We start from the raw sequence: 20,072 nt of genomic DNA, 5'->3' as shown, positions 1-20,072 counted from the left end.
GTATATAAAAAGGGGGTCATACAGTCCACCCTGGCCCATCTGAGTTCCTATTTTTTGCCTAGTATATTATTATATGAGTGTCATAATACGTCCAATACCACCTATCATATTTCCACACCTCACCTCTCATATGCTCATCCACATTACCATACATAGTGTTGTTTTGTTCATGTCTGTCACTCACCACCCCAAGTGAAAACAATAAACACCCTATTGCCATGATCAGTAGCAGGGCGATACCAATCATGTCCTTATCTGTGTATTCGACCATCTGCAGTTTCACACTGTATAGAAAGCTGGCCTCTCCAGACATCTGCGTCTTCCATCCATTTGTTTTAAGCAGTCTATTTGTCTGTATTCATTGTTTCATATGCCACTGTGCCAAAATAATACAGGGCCCATGATAAAAGAATGGCTGTACAGAAACTGTCCCTAAGCAAGAGGCATCCAGAGACCAGCTAAGGGAGAAATAAAATCCTCCCACCTCGTTCATTAGAATTTAAACATGGAAGGCAACCAGTGGGTGAAAATACCTGCAACCAACATAACTGACAAGTATCTGTCCCTGCTCATTTTATTTGAGGATACCCATGAAAAATCCCTAATATATAAAAACAATTGTTCTTATTGACCATGCTAGAGCAGAGGTGGGCAAAATACGGCCTGCAGGCCACATCCAGCCCACAGGACCATCCTGCCCTGCCCCTGAGCTCCTGGCCCAGGAATCTAGCCCCCGGCCCCTTCCCTGCTGTTCCCCCTCCCCCACAGCCTCAGCTCGCTTGCTTCGCCACTGGCGCGCGCAATGCTGTGGGCGGCTAGGCTGTGAGCTCCTGGGGCAGTACAGCTGCAGAGCCCGGCCTGACCTGGTTCTCTATGCTTTGTGGTGGTGGCAGCAGCAGTAGCATAGCCCAGCTCCAGCCGGGCATCGCGGCTGTAGTGCCGCCAGCTACCGGTGCTCCAGGCACAGTAAGGGGGCATGGAGCAGGGGGGTTGGACAGAGGGCAGAGGAGTTCAGGGAGTGGTCAGGAGGCGGGGGTGTGGATAGGGGTCGGGGCAGTCAGGGCGGGGACAGGGGGTTGAATGGGGGCAGGAGTCATGGGTGGGTAGTCAGGAAAGAGGGGGAGTTGATGGGGCACCAGGGAGCAGTCCACAGCAGGGGTTCTGTGTGCAGTCAGGGGACAGAGAGAAGGGGTAGTTGTATGGGGCAGGGGTTCCGGGGGGGGCGGCAGGAATGAGAGGAGGGGTTGGATGGGATAGCGGAAGTCCAGGGTTGGTCAGGGAACAGGGAGCAGGGATGTGTGGATGGGGCAGGGGTCCTGTGGGGGTCATCAGGGAACAAGGGGGGTTGGATGGGGCAGATAGGAAGTGGAGGCCGGGCCACATCCCCTCTCCTAACCGGACCGCCATACAATTTATGAAACCGAATGCAGCCCTCGGGCCAAAAAGTTTGCCCACCCCTGTGCTAGAGCTCTAGAGCAGATTATTTAGAGTTACATATACTGACTACATGTCCTGGAAGACATTATCCCTATCCTCCACTGGATGCTGTTTAGATTAGATTGCACCCCGCCTTGCATGGATATACAAAGGGGAAAGGAGGGTGCAAAGACTCAGCAGCAGCCAGACCCAATTCTAGAGCTTGCACCCCCTGGAGTGCAAGCTTGGGGGGGAGGGATAATTCAGTGGTTTGAGCATTGGCCTGCTAAACCCAGAGTTGTGAGTTCAATTACTGAGGGGGCCATTTAGGGAACTGGGGGTTAATAAAACAAAAAAATCGGTCGGGGGTTACTCCTGCTTTGAGCAGGGGGTTGGACTAGATACCTCCTGAGGTCCCTTCCAACCCTGATATTCTATGACTAGATGCGTGGAATGGTGACTCCCTAAAGTGCGGGGGGGAAATGGCAGGATGAAGTAGTGGCCACTTCTCATCCTCAGCACTGAAGATCCTGAATGAGAGTCAGGGACATGCTGTAATCTTTCAAAAGGCATTGCAGTCCCACTTCTCTGCTGGAGGTGTATATCTTCCTAAAGCATAATATTTCCAGGAGTGCCAGCTGGGGTGGTGCTCCACCAAAGTTCTCCCAGTGCAACAGGTGGCAGCACAGTCATGATTCAACACCATTTGGGTAATCATCAGAAATCACTGAGCATTTGTGCCATCCACATTAATACTGGTGCTTCACTAGAGCAGATTTATTTTGGGAAGACCTTTTGGAGAGAGTCTAATGATTCAAAGCATCAAGCAGCCTTGAGTCCATGTTCACTGCCTAAAATACATCAAGATCTGCTAGACGGGGCTGGCAAGATGAGTTAAATGTAAATTCAAAAGTTTTACCATCTAGAGTTTCTCTGTGTTTGGGAGCCAGGCCTGAATCAGTACTTCAGCCCATGCTTTTATGGTATAATTTCTTTGGGGAGTTATAGAATAATTAAAATGAATCATAGAATCATAGAAGATTAGGGTTGGAAGAGACTTCAGGAGGTCACCTAGTCCAACTCTCTGCTCAAGACAGGACCAACACCAACTAAATCATCCCACCAGGGCTTTGTCAAGCTGTGACTTAAAAAACTCTAAGGATGGAGATTCCACCACCTCCTTAGGTAACCAATTCCAGTGCTTCACCACCCTCCTAGTGAAATAGTTTGTCCTAATATCCAACTTAGACCTCCCGCACTGTAACTCGAGACTATTGTTCCTTGTTCTGTCATCTGCCACCACTGAGAACAGCCAGGCTCCATCCTCTTTGGAACCCACCTTCAGGTAGCTGAACGCTGCTATCAAATCCTCCCTCACTCTTCTTTTCTGCAGACTGAACAATCCCAGTTCCCTCAGCCTCTCCTCGTAAGTCATGTGCCCTACCCCCCTGATCATTTCTGTTGCCCTCCACTTGACTCTCTCCAATCTGTCCACATCCTTTCTGTAGTGGGGTGACCGAAAACTGAACACAATATTCCAGATGTGGCCTCACCAGTGCCTAATAGAGGGGAATAATCACTTCTGTCGATCTGCTGGCAATGCTCCTCCTAATGCAGCCCAATATGCCATTAGTCTTCTTAGCAACAAAGACACTGTAGTGGGGTGGCTGCCCCACTCCACGAGAAAAAGGGCTGGAACAGGCCAGAGAGGCTGTGCAGACCAGCAGCCAATCAACAAAGGCCTGTGGAGAGCCAATCAGGGCAAAGAAAGAGGTAGCCAATCAGGGCTGGGCTGGGCCCTATATAAAGGCTGCCTAGCAAAGGAGAAGGACTAGCTCCTGAGGTAAGGAGGTAGCACCTTGGACACAGCAGTGCTGGGCAGGCTCAGGGGAGCAGAGGAGAGCTCCGATCCAGTTACTTGCTAGGCTGCGGCCCCTGCTAAAAAGGATTGAGAATGTGCACAGGGCCAAGGGGAAGTGGCCCAGGGAAGATAGGTGGACAAGAGGGGAGAGAAGTAGGGCAGAGAGAGAGGCTGCTGCTAGAGGGTCCTTGGGTTGGGACCCAAAGGAGCAGGTGGGCCTGGGTCTCCTCCTCCGCCCCCCGCACTGCACCTGGACACAGAGAAGTGTAGCTGAGACAGACTGCAACTTGCCTCTGAGATAAGGGGCTAGACTTTGGGGTTGTGGTTGGCCACTGAGGCAGGTGCAAGCCAAAGGGCTGCAATTAAACACCTCCCAGCCCTGGAAGGGGGTGAGAATGGAGTAGTGGGTGCTGCCAGAGGGCAATGTCCTGAAGCCGATTCCACTGAGCAGGGAACAATGTGGGTACCAAACCAGCAGAGCAGATAATGGGCGAGACACCACAGGCAGAGGGCATTCCACAGCTGACAAGAGCTAATTTCTGGAGCAACCAGCAGGAGGCACCAGCGATGGTGAGTCCTGACCCCGTTACAGGCACACTGCTGACTCATATCTAGCTTCTCGTCCACTGTAATTCCTAGATCATTTTCTGCAGAACTGCTGCTTAGCCAGTGGATCCCCAGCCTGCAGTGGTGCATGATTCTGTCCTAAGCGCAGGACACTTTTTGAACCTCATCAGATTTCTTTTGGCCCAATCCTCCTAGGTCACTCTGGATCCTATCCCTACCCTCCAGCATATCTACCTCTCCCCCCATCTTAGTGTCATCTGCGAACTTGCTGAGGGTACAATCCATCCCATGATCCAGATCATTAATAAAGATGTTGAACAAAACTGGACCCAGGGCTGACCCCTAGGGTACTCTGCTTGATACAGTCTGCCAACTAGACATCGAGCCATTGATCACTACTGTTTGAGCCCGACAAGCTAGCCAATTTTCTATCCACCTTATAGGCCATTCATCCAATCCATAGTTTTTTAACTTGCTGGCAAGAATATTGTCGGAGACTGTATCAAAAGCTTTGTTAAAGTTAAGATATATCACGTCCACTGCTTTCCCCATATCTACAGAGCCAGTTATCTCATCATAGAAGGAAATCATAATTCATAGGTGCCCAGGTCCAGAAATCTCCAAGCATCTTAACAAAAATAGTCAATAATAATATAATAAACAAAGCCAATATGCCAGTTCATGAAATCCCAATATGCAGCGACATGAACAAACAACATAACCCCCCTAAAATGCAGTTGGATTGAACAGGCCTGTGGTCTGCCATGAAGAATTTCACAGATTAACTTTTGCATCATTGGGGAAAATCCAAAACCTCCTCTGTGACCACAGACCACCCTGGCTGCCTTGGAACTTCTCTGCTTATCAGAGAAGAACAGCATTTGAAGGGTCTGTGCTCCTTATGTATTGAACAGAGTTCAGCTCTGCAGAGGAGGTTGGGTGGGGTTTCTGAATATTCAGCTATGGAAGGATGCAATCCAAACAGAACCTACTGCAGCCCAGGAGCGGTGCCAGGGTTTCTGACGCCCTAGGCGGACAGCCATTTCACCGCCCCCCCGCAGCCCTGGTGGACCTACTGCAGTCATGCCGGCGGACGGTCTGCTGCTGGAAAGGCTCCGGTGGAGATGCCGCAGTGATGCTAGCGGGCGGTCCGCTGGTCTAAAGGCTCCGGTGGACCTGCCGCAGGCATGACTGCGGTAGGTCCCCCGGAGCCTTTAGACCAGCGCACCGTCCGCCGAAATGACTGCGGCAGCTCCACCGGAGCCTTTCCAGCAGCGGACCGTCCGCTGGCATGACTGCGGTAGGTCCATCGCACCCACGTGCTGCCCCCCCGGCAAAATAGCACCCCCCCCAAATTCTGGCACCCTAGGCCATTGCCTAGGTAGTCTAAATCGTAGCGCCGGCCCTGCTGCAGCCCCAAGGCTGCATGAATGGCCAGGGAAGGGCTGTGCTGACACTCCATAACCTGGGTGAGGATTCCTATATGGTATAACTGCTGAACCTGTTTGGCAGCCTGCACACTTACACAACTGGAAATTTTCATGAACAAAAAATGTGTAGCTATTTTAAAGCTACTATGGACCTGATTTTCCACTGCTACCTGTGTGAATCCAAATAACTCTACTGAAGTAATGTGGTATCAGAATTAGACCAGATGTGTTGATGAAGGCCCTCATCAAGTTTCTACTTGTATCTGATTCTAATATGTTCTCGTAAAGTGGCACCAAACAGTCAAATACCTAGAAACATAGGCATTGTCATATCAGATCAAACACAAGGTTCATCTATTCCAGTATCATGTCTCTTATAGTGGCCAGTATCTTGTGCTCCAGAGGAAATATGAACCCTGACAAGGCACAGCCTGCCCTTGTGGGAATTTTCTTCCTAACCCCCTTAGTCAGAGGCTGGCTTATGACTGAAGCATGAAAATTTATAATATCTCTTCTTAAAAATTCTATCTTATGTAGCTGTGGATGTTCTCATTAGTAATGTAAGTGTCTAATCATTCTTAAAAAAAAATCCTGCTAAGCTCTTAGCCTCACTGGCATATTATGGCATGAGTTTCACCAACTAATTATGTGTTGTGTTTTAAAAAGTTTCCTTTCGACGTTAACTTTGCTGTCTTTCAGTTACATCAGAAGTCCCTTTGCCATTGTTTTCTGAGAAAATAATAGTAGCACTTGATTTGCCTTCTCTATAAAACTGATTTTCTGGTATACTTATATCACATCCCCTCTTATTCCTTTTCTCTGCAAACAGTTCCAGTCTTTGTCCTCCCTCTTCATGTAGAAGATTTTTCCATGCTTCTAATAATTTCCAGCTTCTGTTCCTGAACACCCTCTGTTTCTGCTGTCCATTCTAAAATTGTGATCATTTATATTTGATCATCTATACATAGTCTCTCTATGCTACACAGAAAGAGGCTGACTGTCTGGAAGGACCAGCTAGTTGAGACATACAGTGCTGTACATAGCCAGTGAAGGTTTATTATTTTAAAAGTTTTGTAACAAAGAATCAGAGAGGATATTTATCCACTAAATGGAGAGTTGTTTCAGCAACCTGATGCAGAAAGATTTGATAGTTATTTCAGAAACATGCTTGAAGTATTCTGACTGTATGCAGCTATATTAATAAAGGGACCAATAGGATGCTAGGATGTCTTGTTAGGGGCATACAACCTACATTAAAAATACTGATGGTTAAGTTACTAAACAAAGGGCTCCACATAGATCAAAATAGACTTTCCTTCCCACTCCCAGTGAGTTACAGATAGCAAATAATTACTGACATGATATTACTTTTATTCCTTCCTCTTTAGTCCAACCCCCAACCATAACAATCTTTGCCCAATAAACACATTCATATTAATTCTTATCTGCATATATAGTAACTTACTGACTCCTACTTTTGACACATAATATGCTTTAAGTCTCTCCCTGGCAGTGTTGTGTTCACTCCCAATCTCCACACTTGAGGGAATGGAATAAGGGGGGGAAATCACAAAAAGAGTGGAGCCAGGACATAACTGAAAAATTCAAGAAGAAAAAAATTAAGCAGACCACTGATGCACAGTAAGTTAATAACCACAACAGACATTTTGACAGAGGAGTAAAACTGCGCCTCCTCTTCTAAACTACTGCTAGCAGCTATGGCTAACTAGTTTCCAAACAACTTTGAAAACCAGCTCAGATTACCCTTGTGCTGAGGAAGAAATACAAATTGCATTGTTCAAGGGAGCAGTAAATAATACAAAGGGGTTAGCTAGAAATAAACAAATTGAACTGAGGCAATCATAAAAGCAAGACAAGATGGGAAGAATAATTTTAACACTGCCTTGATTTTTTGTAAAATAAAATGTTTTTCCTTTGAGTTACATTGATGTAAATCATGAGTTGGTATAATAAACAGCATGGGAGACTGCTGTAACTGAAAGTAAAATCCAGATTCAGTATTGCCAGTGTTTAAAGAAAACAAAATGCATTTTTGTTTAAATAAAGAATTTGGGGTAGGGTTTTGTTTGCTTGTTTGCTTTTTGGTTTGAGCCTTCGGATACATACTGCTGTTTGCTTAAGTACCTCATCAAGGAACTCTTAAGAAGAAGAGGCCAGGCATCCACTCCAGGAACAAAATAAAGTTTGTTTGTTTTTCTTGTGGCTGGAAAAGCCACCAGCTATATCTGTCCCTTAAGGTGGGGAATCAAGAAAATACTTCTTTTCCCACAAGATTCTGCCCTTTCAAATGTGATTGTTTAACAAAGGCTGTGAAGCTTGCTAACACTGACTTAGTCGCTGTAAAACAATGCATGCATTAAGGTTTGCTAAAGGGAATTGATTTTGAAGGCTGCTTTCATCCTGGGTAAACAGTCCTGCTTTGTCTCTTGCAGAAGTGGTTTATTAGCTTTGTAGGTTCATTTGTATACAAGCCTGAAAAGGGATTTGTGCTTTGAATAGATGAGGTTGCACCAACATAGCTAAGAGCTGAATTTGGCCCAGTGCCTTCATTGCGGCCCGTGAGAGAGTCTGCAAAATTGAGTGGCCAGAAATGAGGTGCAACTGCATATGGATGCTCAATTGTGCTTGCACTGCAAAAGAAAAGCTGGAAGATAAGGTCTGTATAAAATTTCCAAGCAAAAACCAATTCCATTAAGCTAGAGTTAAAGCTGTTAACACCTTTAATTGCTTAAAGGGCGTGGGGAGTGGGCTAAGAAAACACTGGAGTTTGCTCAAAAGTCATTAGGAAGACTGGAAATTTAAAGCTAAGATTATAGTAAAACAATTATTTGCATGGAAATGGATAGTTAAAGTTATCTGAACAACCTTAACTCTGTCCCCTCCTTTGCAAACATTTCACCCCCCACACTATACTGCCTTGTATGGAAGAGAGGCATTTTGATTAAAGAGATCTTGTTAAGGAATTAAGGAAGTTCACAGTCTGTAGTTGTGACGAATTGGGAATGTTCTTAATTTTTTCTTTGAATACTGTGTGGGTGCCTGTGATGCAGCAGGGAGAGGGGAGTATTGACCTGGGAAGGTGGCAGGAGAGTTTTGCTGGGACTGTCTGCATTGGGGAGGGGAGACTTTCCCTTAAGGCCACATACCTGAGCATGTAACATGAGAATCAGGAGGGGAGTTGAAGCCAGGTGACACCTTTGCCCGGGAAATGGACAAAGGCTGGGGGAGGATGTGGGGGAAGGCTGGGTGAGACAGCTGGAGAGAGTTTCAGTTTGGAGCTGGCTGGGAAAATGGAGGGGAGTCCAGATGGGACTCCCTCTTCCTAACGGGGCTCTGGCCTCCCTGTCCCCCTGCAAGATGGACCTAATTGACAGGGGTCCTGTTGTCTGTACCTGCAAGACTTGTCTTGAACTACGTTCCTGTCATCTAAATAAACCTTCTGTTTTACTGGCTGGCTGAGAGTCATGGTGAGACTCAGGAAGCTGGGGGTGCAGGGCCTTGTCTCCCCTACCATTTCGTGACAGTAATTACAGCAATCTTAAATCCACTCTACTTGCACAGCTTGCCTGTGGAGCTAAGGAACTCTGGAGTACGTGGGCTTTTCTATTGCATATACGTAATGTAAGCAGAGTCAGGATAGGCTCTACACCGACATCTGGTGGAAAGAATTTCAGAGAGTGTATTTGCAAAGGCACGCCTACCCTGTCCCAGACTGCCAAGCTGTGGGACTGCTTGGTGACAAATTGCTCACCCTCAGTTGGGTAGTACTTGCTAGACAAGGGACATGGGTTCCAAAACCCAGAGATTTGAGAGAGAGAGGCAGGCAGGCAGGCAGGCAGGCAGGCAGGCAGGCAGGCAGGCAGGCAGGCAGGCAGGCAGGCAGGCAGGCAGGCAGGCAGGCAGGCAGGCAGGCAGGCAGGGTATCTGTGCCTGGTGGTGCAGTCTCCTTGTGGAGCCAGAAGCACCAGTTCTAGCCCCTCCTCTCTCCAATGTGGAATGTCAGAGTTGATTTTTTATTCCCTTAAGAATTTAAATACAGGTTACTGAACTGAAATCACTTTGGGCTAATGGTGCACTAGCACTGGGGCTCCCCTACTATGAGCTGGAATCACTAAGAGCTGAAAATCACTAAAAAGCTAAAATCACTGAGCTGAGAGCACTAAGTACTGTGCTAACTAGTGGGGAGCCCAAAGCTATACTGTGGAACAGAGCTGCTGGTGGAGTGGAGCAGTTGTGGGGATGGCTGGAGCGGATCACGGGACAGCTGGTGGCAGCGGAGCGGCTGGCAGAGCGGAATAGCTGTGAGATGGGTGGAGCGGCCCGCAGAGCCGAGCAGTTTGCAGGGACAACTGGAGCAGCTCACAGGACAGCTGGTGGAGCAGAGCAGCTGGTGGAGCGGAGCAGTTTCTGAGGACGGCTGGAGGAGCAGAGTGGAGCGGCTGGTAAAGCAGAGCAGTTCGTGGAGAAGGCGGGAGCAGAACCCACGGAGAGGCAGGGCAGTTGGCCCCAGACCACGTAAGGTGCCCCTTTTTACCAGGCTGGGGGGGGGAGACCTCTGCAGATAGACTCTCAAACTTTGGGGCTGCACTGACCCAGGACAGAGACTTTTGGGACTGTGGGTGATTTGGGGGTTGCTGGACTCAAGAGCCCAGGAAAGAGGACACAGCCCAATTTCCTGGGGTGGGTCTTTGCTCACGGTTTGGTCTATGAACTCTAGTTGAGGTGTTTTTCCCAATTTAGTGTTTGTTGTTTATCTCATGTATTAAATCTTTTCTGCTACACCGAGACTCTGTGCTTGCAAGAGGGGAAGCATTGCCTCTTTGAGGCACCTAGGGGTGTGTGTAAGATTTTCCCAGGTCACTGGGTGGGGGCTCGAGCTGGTTTGGCATTGGGTTATTGAAACAGAACCCCTGGATACTGAACCCGGCCCTTGTTGCTGCCAACTCAGAGGGGCAGAAGGGTTACATTTTGGGGGCTCGTCCGGGATATCCTAGGTCAGTACCCCTCGCAAGCACATTTTGAGTGATCCATTGAATTGGGAAAACCCCTACTTACCTTGTTGTTTTTGATCTGTTGTATTCGGAAAAGATTAGAGTTTGTATAATGGCTCTACACTTGTTAGAGGATTGGTGCAAGGGGATGAATATTGACCCCAGAAACTGTCTTCTGGTAACGGGGGTGCTGGAGGCAGTCGATGAGGGCTCAATAGAACCTATGTTAAGGTCATCCACTGAGTACCTGTGTAAGTGCAAAATGCGTGGGCGCATTTTTTGTAAGGGAAGAGGGCGCTTTTGCTGTATTGTGTGAGCTGCCCTCGGCTGTGGACCCTCTACAGGTTCCAGGCACGATAGCAGTGGATGATGGTGAGTGGAAGGTAATAACCACTGGGAGCCAGCCCTCACCAGCCCCTACTGCTGATGTAGAGTTTTTAAAGAAAATGTCAGACTTTTTGGGGAAAGATGGAAAAACTTTGGCTGATATGCCGGGTCTGTTGGGCCTTAAGCCGAGAGCCCCACAACAGGAGACTGCTCCTTCACCTGATGAGTGGGTGAAGGCTTTGGGGCAAGCATTAGGGAAGGTCATGCCACCCCACCCCGAGTCAAGCCCCTATCGTAAACTGAGGTTGTTTTCTGGGGGTCCCACCCCAATACCTGGGGAGGAAGCATTTGAACCCTGGCTGGAGCACACCACAGAGATGCTGCAGGAGTGGGCGGTGCCTGAGGCTGAAAAGAGAAGGCGACTAGTAGAGTGTCTCAGGGGGCCAGCTCTAGATGTGATTCGCACCCTGAAGCTCGGTAACCCTGGGGTCAAGGTGAGGGACTGCCTAGAGGCCCTGGACCATGCCTTTGGGAGAACTGAGGGTTCAGAGGATGTTTATTGCAAATTCCTCAATGCCAGGCAACAAAAGGGAGAGAAGGTTTCTGCCTATGTCCAAAGATTGGAGAAATTATTACAGAGAGCCATCATGAGGGGAGCAGTAGCCGTTGAGCAAATGGACCGGACTAGATTGGCTCAGATTGTGAGAGGAATTCAATATCAGAACCCAATCCTTCTCCACCTTCGATTAAGGGAACGGCAAGATAATCCACCAAGTTACTCTCGCCTGATAAAAGAGGTCCGAGAAGAAGAAAAGAGGCAGGCAGCTGGCGAGGTTTGGGAGGTGCAGCAACACCAAGCAACTGGCACTACATCCACACAGACACCCAAGGCACTAATGGTGAATCCTCAAGAGGAACTTACTCAGTGAGTGCAGGCCTTGACACAGAAAGTGACTGAACTAGAGAGTACCCTCGATTCAGCAAAGACTTCAAGGTGCAAGGAACCCTCTGCTACCATGGTCCAGAGGACTATGTTTAGAACATCTGCACCCCCTCAACAGCAAGGGAAAGGACAATCCTTCTTCTGCTACCAGTGTGGCCAGAGTGGGCACATTGCTGCAAGGTGTCAGAATGCAGAGAATCCCATGCTGGTATATCAAAAGCTGAGGACCACCTGGGGAAAGCCAGGAAACGGCCCCAGGGCCTGGGAAGGGAACCGCCTAGGCCTGCAGGATGCGGAGGCTCCCCTGGAAGGAACCATGCGGCCCGAATCCCCCCAGGATTGATAGGACCCCGAGCGGAAGTCACTGTAAAGGTTGAAGGGACAGAATGTAGAGCAGTGCTTGACACTGGATCCCAGGTGACTATCATATTCCAGTCTTTCTACCAGCAGATGCTTGGGCATCTGCCTATACGGCCCCTGACAGGGCTTGGCCTATGTGGCCTCAGCATGGATGAATACCCTTATCAGGGCTATGTCATAGTACACCTGGAATTCCCAGAAGAGATTGCTGGGGTAAGACAGGAGGTGGACACTGCTGCTTTAATATGCCCTGACCCCAAAGGAGCCTCTGATGTGTCTGTGCTAATCGGGACCAACTCCAGCCTCTTTAGGATACTGGCCGATTACTGCAGACAGCAAGCAGGAGACCAATATCTGAACACCTTGGTGATACACACACACTGTGCCGCGGCTTACAGAAAAATTGAGGACACAAGAAAAGTGATGCCTGATTTGCCAGTAGGAGCACTGAGGTATGCGGGCCCGGTCCCTTTAGTGGTGCCTGCCATGTCAGAAAAGGAGGTGATTGTCAGGAGTACCTGCCTAAAAGGCAGTAAGGGAACATTAGCTGTGGTAGAGCAGCCAACCAAGGGAGGGCTCCCAGAAGGAGTGCTGGTTCTCAGTGGAGTCATAACCCTACCTGCTGAAGCCCAGGAGGAGGTGACGATACTGGTTGCTAATGAAACACGCTGTGATGTGTTTGTAAAACCAGGGCAAAAGATTGCAGACATTTTTGATCCTGAAAGCTTTGTGAGACCCCAGTGTGAAGCTGAAGTTCCAATGATAGATCCTGCGAAGTTTGACTTCGGGGACTCACCGCCGTCTGAGGAGTGAAAGGATCGCCTGAGGAAGAAGCTTTGCGAGAGATCCAAGGTGTTCTCACTACATGAGTGGGACGTGGGATGTGCAAAGGGAGTGGAACACCATATCAGGCTACAAGATCCCCGACCCTTCAGGGAGAGGTCTAGGAGGATTGCCCTCTCTGAGATGGAAGACGTGCGCCATCATCTTCAAGAGCTGATCGCAAATGGTATCATCACAGAGTCAAGAAGCCCCTATGCCTCACCCATTGTGGTCGTTCGTAAGAAGAGTGGAAAAATCCAGATGTGTATTGACTACCGCACCCTAAACAGGCGCACTACAGTTGATCAATACACCATGCCTCAAGTACAAGATGCCTTGGACTGTTTGCTGGGTAGTCAGTGGTTCTCTGTGTTGGATCTTCGGAGTGGATACTACCAGATCCCTCTGGGAGAAGAGGATAAGGAGAAGACAGCCTTCATCTGCCCCTTAGGGTTCTACCAGTTCGAACGCATGCCACAAGGGATTTCTGGGGCCCCTGCCACATTTCAACGACTTATGGAAAAAGTCGTGGGAGACATGAATTTACTGCAGGTGTTCGTTTACTTGGATGACCTGATTGTGTTTGGAAGAACCCTGGAGGAACATGAAGAAAGACTTCTTAAAGTGCTCGATAGGTTGGAGGCATACAGTTTGAAGCTTTCAATTGATAAATGCCAGTTCTGCCAAACCTCAGTGAAGTATGTAGGTCACATCGTGTCCCAAGAGAGGGTGAGTACTGACCCTGATAAAATAGAAGCACTCACTACCTGGCCACGTCCCATTAACTACAGAGAACTCAAGACGTTTCTTGGATTTAGTGGCTACTACCGCAGATTTGTGAAGAACTATGCTACGATTGTAAAACCTCTGAATGATCTTACCAGGGGATACCAGTCCAACAAGAACAAATCTAAGACCCAGAATAAGCGGAGGCCTCCAAAGCCTCCTTGCAGAGACACTATGGCCCCTTCGAACCATTTGGGCCGCGGTGGGATGAAAGATGTGAGAGAGCTTTTCGGGAAATCATTACTCGCTTAACTCATGCTCCCATCCTAGTCTTTGCTGACCCAAGCAAACCGTTTATCCTGCATACTGATGCCAGTTTGGAGGGTCTGGGAGCAGTACTGTATCAGGAAGTGGAAGGCAAACGCAAACCGGTAGCCTTTGCCAGCCGAGGACTGTCTGACAGTGAAACTCGCTACCCCATCCACAAGCTGGAGTTCTTGGCCTTGAAATGGGCCATCACTGAGAAATTTCGAGACTACTTGTACGGTGCTCAGTTCCAGGTGTGGACAGACAACAACCCACTGACCTATGTGTTAACAAGTGCTAAATTGGATGCTACAGGCCAGAGATGGGTGGCTGCCTTGGCTAGCTATGAGTTCAGCATTCAATACCGATCAGGGAGGAGCAATGTAGATGCAGATGCCTTGTCCAGACGTCCGCAGGCACCTGACATTGCTGTGATACCCACGGATGGCGTGAGAGCTATCTGCAGCGTGAGCCGGAGAGCTATGTGCAGCCGAGAGCCGGAGGCCCCTGAGAGCCTTCATGGATGTGTTGCTGAAGCTTTGGGCCTGCCCCCTGAATGCGTGCCTTCTGCTTCAGTGAACTATATTGCTTTGGACCAATCTCCCTTGCCCATGCTCAATGCGGCTGACTGGCAGGAAGCCCAGCTGCAAGATATTGACATTTGTGATACACTACTTGCCAAAAGAGAGGGGCGAGGCCCAGCTGAGGTTGTCCCACCTACCCCAGAGGGTAAACTACTATTGAGAGAATGGACCAAACTGAAACTGATTCAGGGAGTGCTACACCGCGTGACCACAGACCCTCTACAAAAGCAACGGAATCAACGAGTGCTGCCAAAAGAGTACAGAGCCCTGGCCATGAGGGCCCTGCATGATAATTTTGGACATTTAGCGATGAGAGGACCCTGGAACTTATCCGTAGTAGGTTCTATTGGCCTCGGATAGCCGAAGATGTTCACAGAAAATGTGACACCTGCGCTCAGTGTGTTCAAAGGAAAACTCTGCCCACAAGGGCCGCATATCTGAAGAACATCACCAGCAACAAACCTCTGGAGCTGGTTTGCATTGATTTCTTGTCCTTAGAAGTAGACAAGAGGAATATTGGGAACATTCTAGTAGTGACCGACCATTATACGCGATATGCGCAGGCATACCCCACACATGATCAGAAGGCCACTACCATCGCTCGAGTACTGTGGGAAAAATATCAGAGGGTAGCCGTGTTAGTCTGGATCTGTAAAAGCAGCAAAGAATCCTGTGGCACCTTATAGACTAACAGACGTTTTGGAGCATGAGCTTTCGTGGGTGAATACCCACTTTACATGCATCTGAGGAAGTGGGTATTCACCCACAAAAGCTCATGCTCCAAAACGTCTGTTAGTCTATAAGGTGCCACAGGATTCTTTGCTGCTTTTGTGGGAAAAATATTTCTCAGTTTATGGATTCACAGCCCGGATACACTCGGATCAGGGACGAGACTTTGAGAGTCACCTTCTGAAGGAGGTGCTGAGGATAGCAGGAATTAAAAAGTCAAGGGCAACGCCTTACCACCCACAGGGTGATCCTCAGCCAGAGAGGTTCAACCGAACCCTGTTAGATATGTTAGGAACTTTGCGGCCAGAGCAGAAGGCAACCTGGAGCCAACATATCGCATTTCTAGTGCACGCCTACAACGCCACAAAGAATGACGCTACGGGAGTCACCCCATATCTCTTAATGTTTGGGTGAGAACCAAGATTACCCATAGACCTGTGCTTTGGTGTATCCGAGGATGGAGATAGCTATGACACTCACCAGCAATATCTATCCCGACTACGAGAAAAGCTGCGGGATGCTTATCACTTAGCTACATCTGCAGCTCAGAAGAATGCAGGCCGCAACAAACATCGATATGATGCTAGGGTACGTCTGCAAGAGCTCCAGCCAGGGGACAGAGTCCTGCTGCGAAATTTGGGTATTGCTGGCAAACACAAGATAGCTGACAGGTGGAAGGCAATACCTTACCTAGTGATGGAAAAGCTAGGAGACCTGCCGGTTTATAAGATCAAACCTGAAGAGGGTACAGGGCAGACCAAGACCGTGCACAGAAACCTTTTGCTCCCTGTGGGGGAATTGGTAGGCAGCCCTTATGAGATTGGCCACAACCGGGCAACTGGGCAGAATGAAGGTGCTGTGCCAAAGCCGCCTTCCAACGTGGACAGCCGGCTCCCTGCAGCTAACCTACCCCTATTCAGCACATCTGAGAGTGAGTCTAAGGAGGAAGACACAACCATGGTGTATCCTGGGATGAAGACAAGATTTCAGTCTCGATCCGCTGAATCAGAAGAGAGCACATCCTCTTCCGCCCTAAACCCTATGGCAGAAGTATTTAGGCCCATTCCTGACATCCCTGAGCCACTAGTGGGACCCCCATGTAATGACTTACACAGACTATTGGACAGTGGTGACATACAGATGGAGGATGTCCAGAGCACCTGCGACCTTCCACTGTTAGAACTAGAAATGCAAGGGCCTATGCCAGTACCCGAGGGGAACTCACAGGAAACCTCCCCATCCGTCACTCAAGAGGATGTCCCCTCTACCATAGCAACAGAGATTCTCAATAGGCGAGACAGGGTAATAAGACCAGTGAAACTGTTAAATTACAATGCACCTGGGGTGATTAGTGAGGAGCCTATACATTTAGCACACAGGTTTGTGAAAGCTAAAGTGGGCTATCTAATGCCTTTTGGAGGGGACCAATAAGTTGGTATAGTAGGGAATGTGATTTGTCGGGACGACAAATTCTTGGCTGGGGGGAGGATGTAAGCAGAGTCAGGATAAGCTCTACACTGACATCTGGTGGAAAGAATTTCAGAGAGTGTATTTGCATAGGCACGCCTACCCTATCCCAGACTGCCAAGCTGTGGGACTGCTTGGTGACAAATTGCTCATCCTCAGTTGGGTGGTACTTGCTAGACAGGGGACATGGGTTCCAAAACCCAGAGAATTGAGAGAGGCTGGGGATGGGTATCTGTGCCTGGTGGTGGAGTCTCCTTGTGGTGCCAGAAGCACCAGTTCTAGCCCCTCCTCTCTCCAATGTGGAATGTCAGAGTTGATTTTTTTATTCCCTTAAGAATTTAAATACAGGTTACTGAGCTGAAATCACTTTGGGCTAATGGTGCACTAGCACTGGGGCTCCCCTACTATGAGCTGGAATCACTAAGAGCTGAAAATCACTAAAAAGCTAAAATCACTGAGCTGAGAGCACTAAGTACTGTGCTAACTAGTGGGGAGCCCAAAGCTGTACTGTGGAACAGAGCTGCTGGTGGAGTGGAGCAGTTGTGGGGATGGCTGGAGCGGATCACGGGACAGCTGGTGGCAGCGGAGTGGCTGGCAGAGCGGAGTAGCTGTGAGACAGGTGGAGCGGCCCACAGAGCGAGCAGAGCCGAGCAGTTTGCAGGGACAACTGGAGCAGCTCACAGGACAGCTGGTGGAGCAGAGCAGCTGGCGGAGCGGAGCAGTTTTTGAGGACGGCTGGAGGAGCAGAGTGGAGCGTCTGGTAAAGCGGAGCAGTTTGTGGAGAAGGCGGGAGCAGAACCCACGGAGAGGCAGGGCAGTTGGCCCCGGACCACGTAAGGTGCCCCTTTCTACCAGGCTGGGGGGGGAGACCTCTGCAAATAGACTCTCGAACTTTGGGGCTGCACTGACCCAGGACAGAGACTTTTGGGACTGTGGGTGATTTGGGGGTTGCTGGACTCAAGAGCCCAGGAAAGAGGACACAGCCCAATTTCCTGGGGTGGGTCTTTGCTCACGGTTTGGTCTATGAACTCTAGTTGAGGTGTTTTTCCCAATTTAGTGTTTGTTGTTTATCTCATGTATTAAATCTTTTCTGCTACACCGAGACTCTGTGCTTGCGAGAGGGGAAGCATTGCCTCTTTGAGGCGCCTAGGGGTGTGTGTAAGATTTTCCCAGGTCACTGGGTGGGGGCTCGAGTTGTTTTGGCTTTGGGTTATTGAAACGGAACCCCTGGATACTGAACCCGGCCCTTGTTGCTGCCAACTCAGAGGGGCAGAAGGGTTACATGTAGTGTTACCAGATAGCAACTGTGAAAAAAATGGGATGGGGTGGGGGGTAATAGGCGCCTATATAAGAAAAAGTCCCAAAAATTGGGACTGTCCCTTTAAAAATGGGACATCTGGTCACTCTACACATACACCGATTTTAAGGCCAAAACAGATTATATGATAATCATCTAGTCTAATTTCCTGCATAACACAGGCCACGGAATTTCACCCCCATCAGGCTTGTAGTGTCTGATTGAGCTACAGCATATCTTTTAGAAAGATATCCAGTCTTTATTTTGAGTGATGGAGAATTCACCACATCCCTAGGTAAGTTGTTCCACTGAATAGTCTATCTCACCACTAAAAATGTGAGCCTAGTTTCTATAACATAAAATTCCCCTGCCAAACTGTGCCCTTGTTGTGTAAACCACAGTTCCTAATTTCTGGTACAGGTCTTAAGAGGTTTGTAGCACTAGACATAACAGCTCAATGTGTATGCTCAGTCTGACAATATCATAAGTAGTAAAGATAGTAAGGGAGAACCTTTCCTTCATACATTTCCCCTATTGATTCCCTCTTGCCTATCCATGTGGCTCTCCTCTTCTCACCCCTTAGCTAACTTCTTACCCACCCATGCATGTTTTTCTTTACAACCCCTTCACCTTATTCAATTAAAAGCCATGGTTATTATAATAGAGCCTAAAAGCCAACCAAGAATGGGACCCATTGTGCTAGGTGCTGTACAAACACAGTGCTAGATCTGGTCTAGGAAAGATAAAACAAAACTCTTCTATGGCCTCCTTATCTTGAATAGATCCAGTCACAGGCCTGTTTCTACCCTCAGGGTTGTGAGTTCATGATTTTTGGCAATCTCTGTGATATTTGGGGATTTTTTTTTAAAGTTCCAGCTCCTGGAATTAAGAGACTGAATGAAAATCTCAGGTCTCAGTGTTCAGAGAAGAGTTTGCACACATGACCCAAGTGCAACCTGAAGAAAAAGAACCCCCATTTAAAAATTTTTTTTAACTAACCTGATTTTTAAGCCCATCTCATAACTCTGGGGCCTGACTCAAAAGTTTTGAGCACTTGTGAAGATGCAATATTGCCAACATCCATTAGTAGCAGCAAGAATCTTCACTTGGAGGCTTGCAATACTCTTCCTTTATAGAACACCCAAAGTTTTCAGCAAAAGCCCATGACCCTCCTTCTTTTCAAGCTACCAGTGGAAGAGACCATGAAAGTTTTGCACCCCTTCCAGTGGGAGAAATTTTGAAAGGCAAGCCTGCAGCCCCCTCTGTGCCTAAGTGGCACAACTTTCAGTAGGGTGGCTTTTGACCCTCTCCCCACTTCCAAGCGCTATGACTCTCCAAGGGCACACAGAAGGAAGCTTGATGTGGAGGACCCTCTGGCCAGTAGAAATCTAAGGTGGAAGCTCTTGTCTTAACTCTTAGCTGCTCCCTGCAACCTTCCTGCGGGAAGAAACAGCTATTCTGGTGGGTCCCAGCAGCTAGCAGATTCCTTTGCAAGGCTCCACTAGTACAGAATTCAAATGCTTTTGCTTTGAGGTTACTTGTGTATATTGCACAGTTCAGAACATAATAGATTTTAATAGCAGTTGAAGCCCAGTTGGTCAATTCTACCAGACATGAGCACTGAATTTACATCTTCAAATACTGAAACAGGCAATCAGAGCTTCAAAACAGTAAGTCATTAACCTCCTTCATGGATGTAATGTTTGTGCAATTGGCAATGCAAACGTTTTGTGAATTTGTGTCGGCTTCACTTACTTGTTTCCAGAAGCATTTCTCCTCACACTTTTCAATTGTCAAAAAAAAAAAAAAAAGTCCTGAAATGTATTTTTTTTTTCAGTTTTTAGGAATTGCCACTGATCTGAAAAATCTGTTATTTACCCAGCTCTACTGGGAAAAGTATCCAGGTCTCCTGAGCCCAGTCCAGTCCAGTGCCCTTGCTACTAGATCACATGGCCTCTAGAGGAGGGAGATGCAAGTCAATTATTGAAGTTTCCCATTCAAAGGATGGCTAAAGATTCAAATCAGCTCTTTCTTTACACAAGCCAGTTCTCTTATCCCTCCTCCTAACACCAAGTCAGCAGTTTTTGCCTGCAGAGTTTGGGGAACAGAGAGAGGACTGCTCAGCAGCTGGCTAGTAAGAGATTTCATCGCTCACCAATCTCATGTAAACTCAGTACAACAGGACTATTATGGTTATATTACATATCAGTAAAAATACTAATTAC

At 48.2% G+C, this 20,072-nt stretch overlaps 1 protein-coding gene across 1 annotated transcript; it reads left to right on the top strand.

The window, feature by feature from the left end:
- The first annotated feature begins 3,763 nt into the window (after positions 1-3,763).
- On the top strand, positions 3,764-11,542 carry LOC115649434 (paraneoplastic antigen Ma1 homolog). Its single transcript, XM_030558370.1, has 3 exons — positions 3,764-3,847; positions 6,788-6,915; positions 10,573-11,542. The coding sequence occupies exons 1-3, from the start codon at positions 3,764-3,766 to the stop codon at positions 11,540-11,542; spliced, it is 1,182 nt and encodes a 393-aa protein (XP_030414230.1).
- Positions 11,543-20,072: the final 8,530 nt, after the last annotated feature.

The sequence above is a fragment of the Gopherus evgoodei genome, chromosome 3 (genome assembly GCF_007399415.2).
Source record: "Gopherus evgoodei ecotype Sinaloan lineage chromosome 3, rGopEvg1_v1.p, whole genome shotgun sequence".
Lineage (NCBI taxonomy): Eukaryota > Metazoa > Chordata > Testudines > Testudinidae > Gopherus > Gopherus evgoodei.
This window is presented reverse-complemented; position numbering and strand designations above follow the sequence as displayed.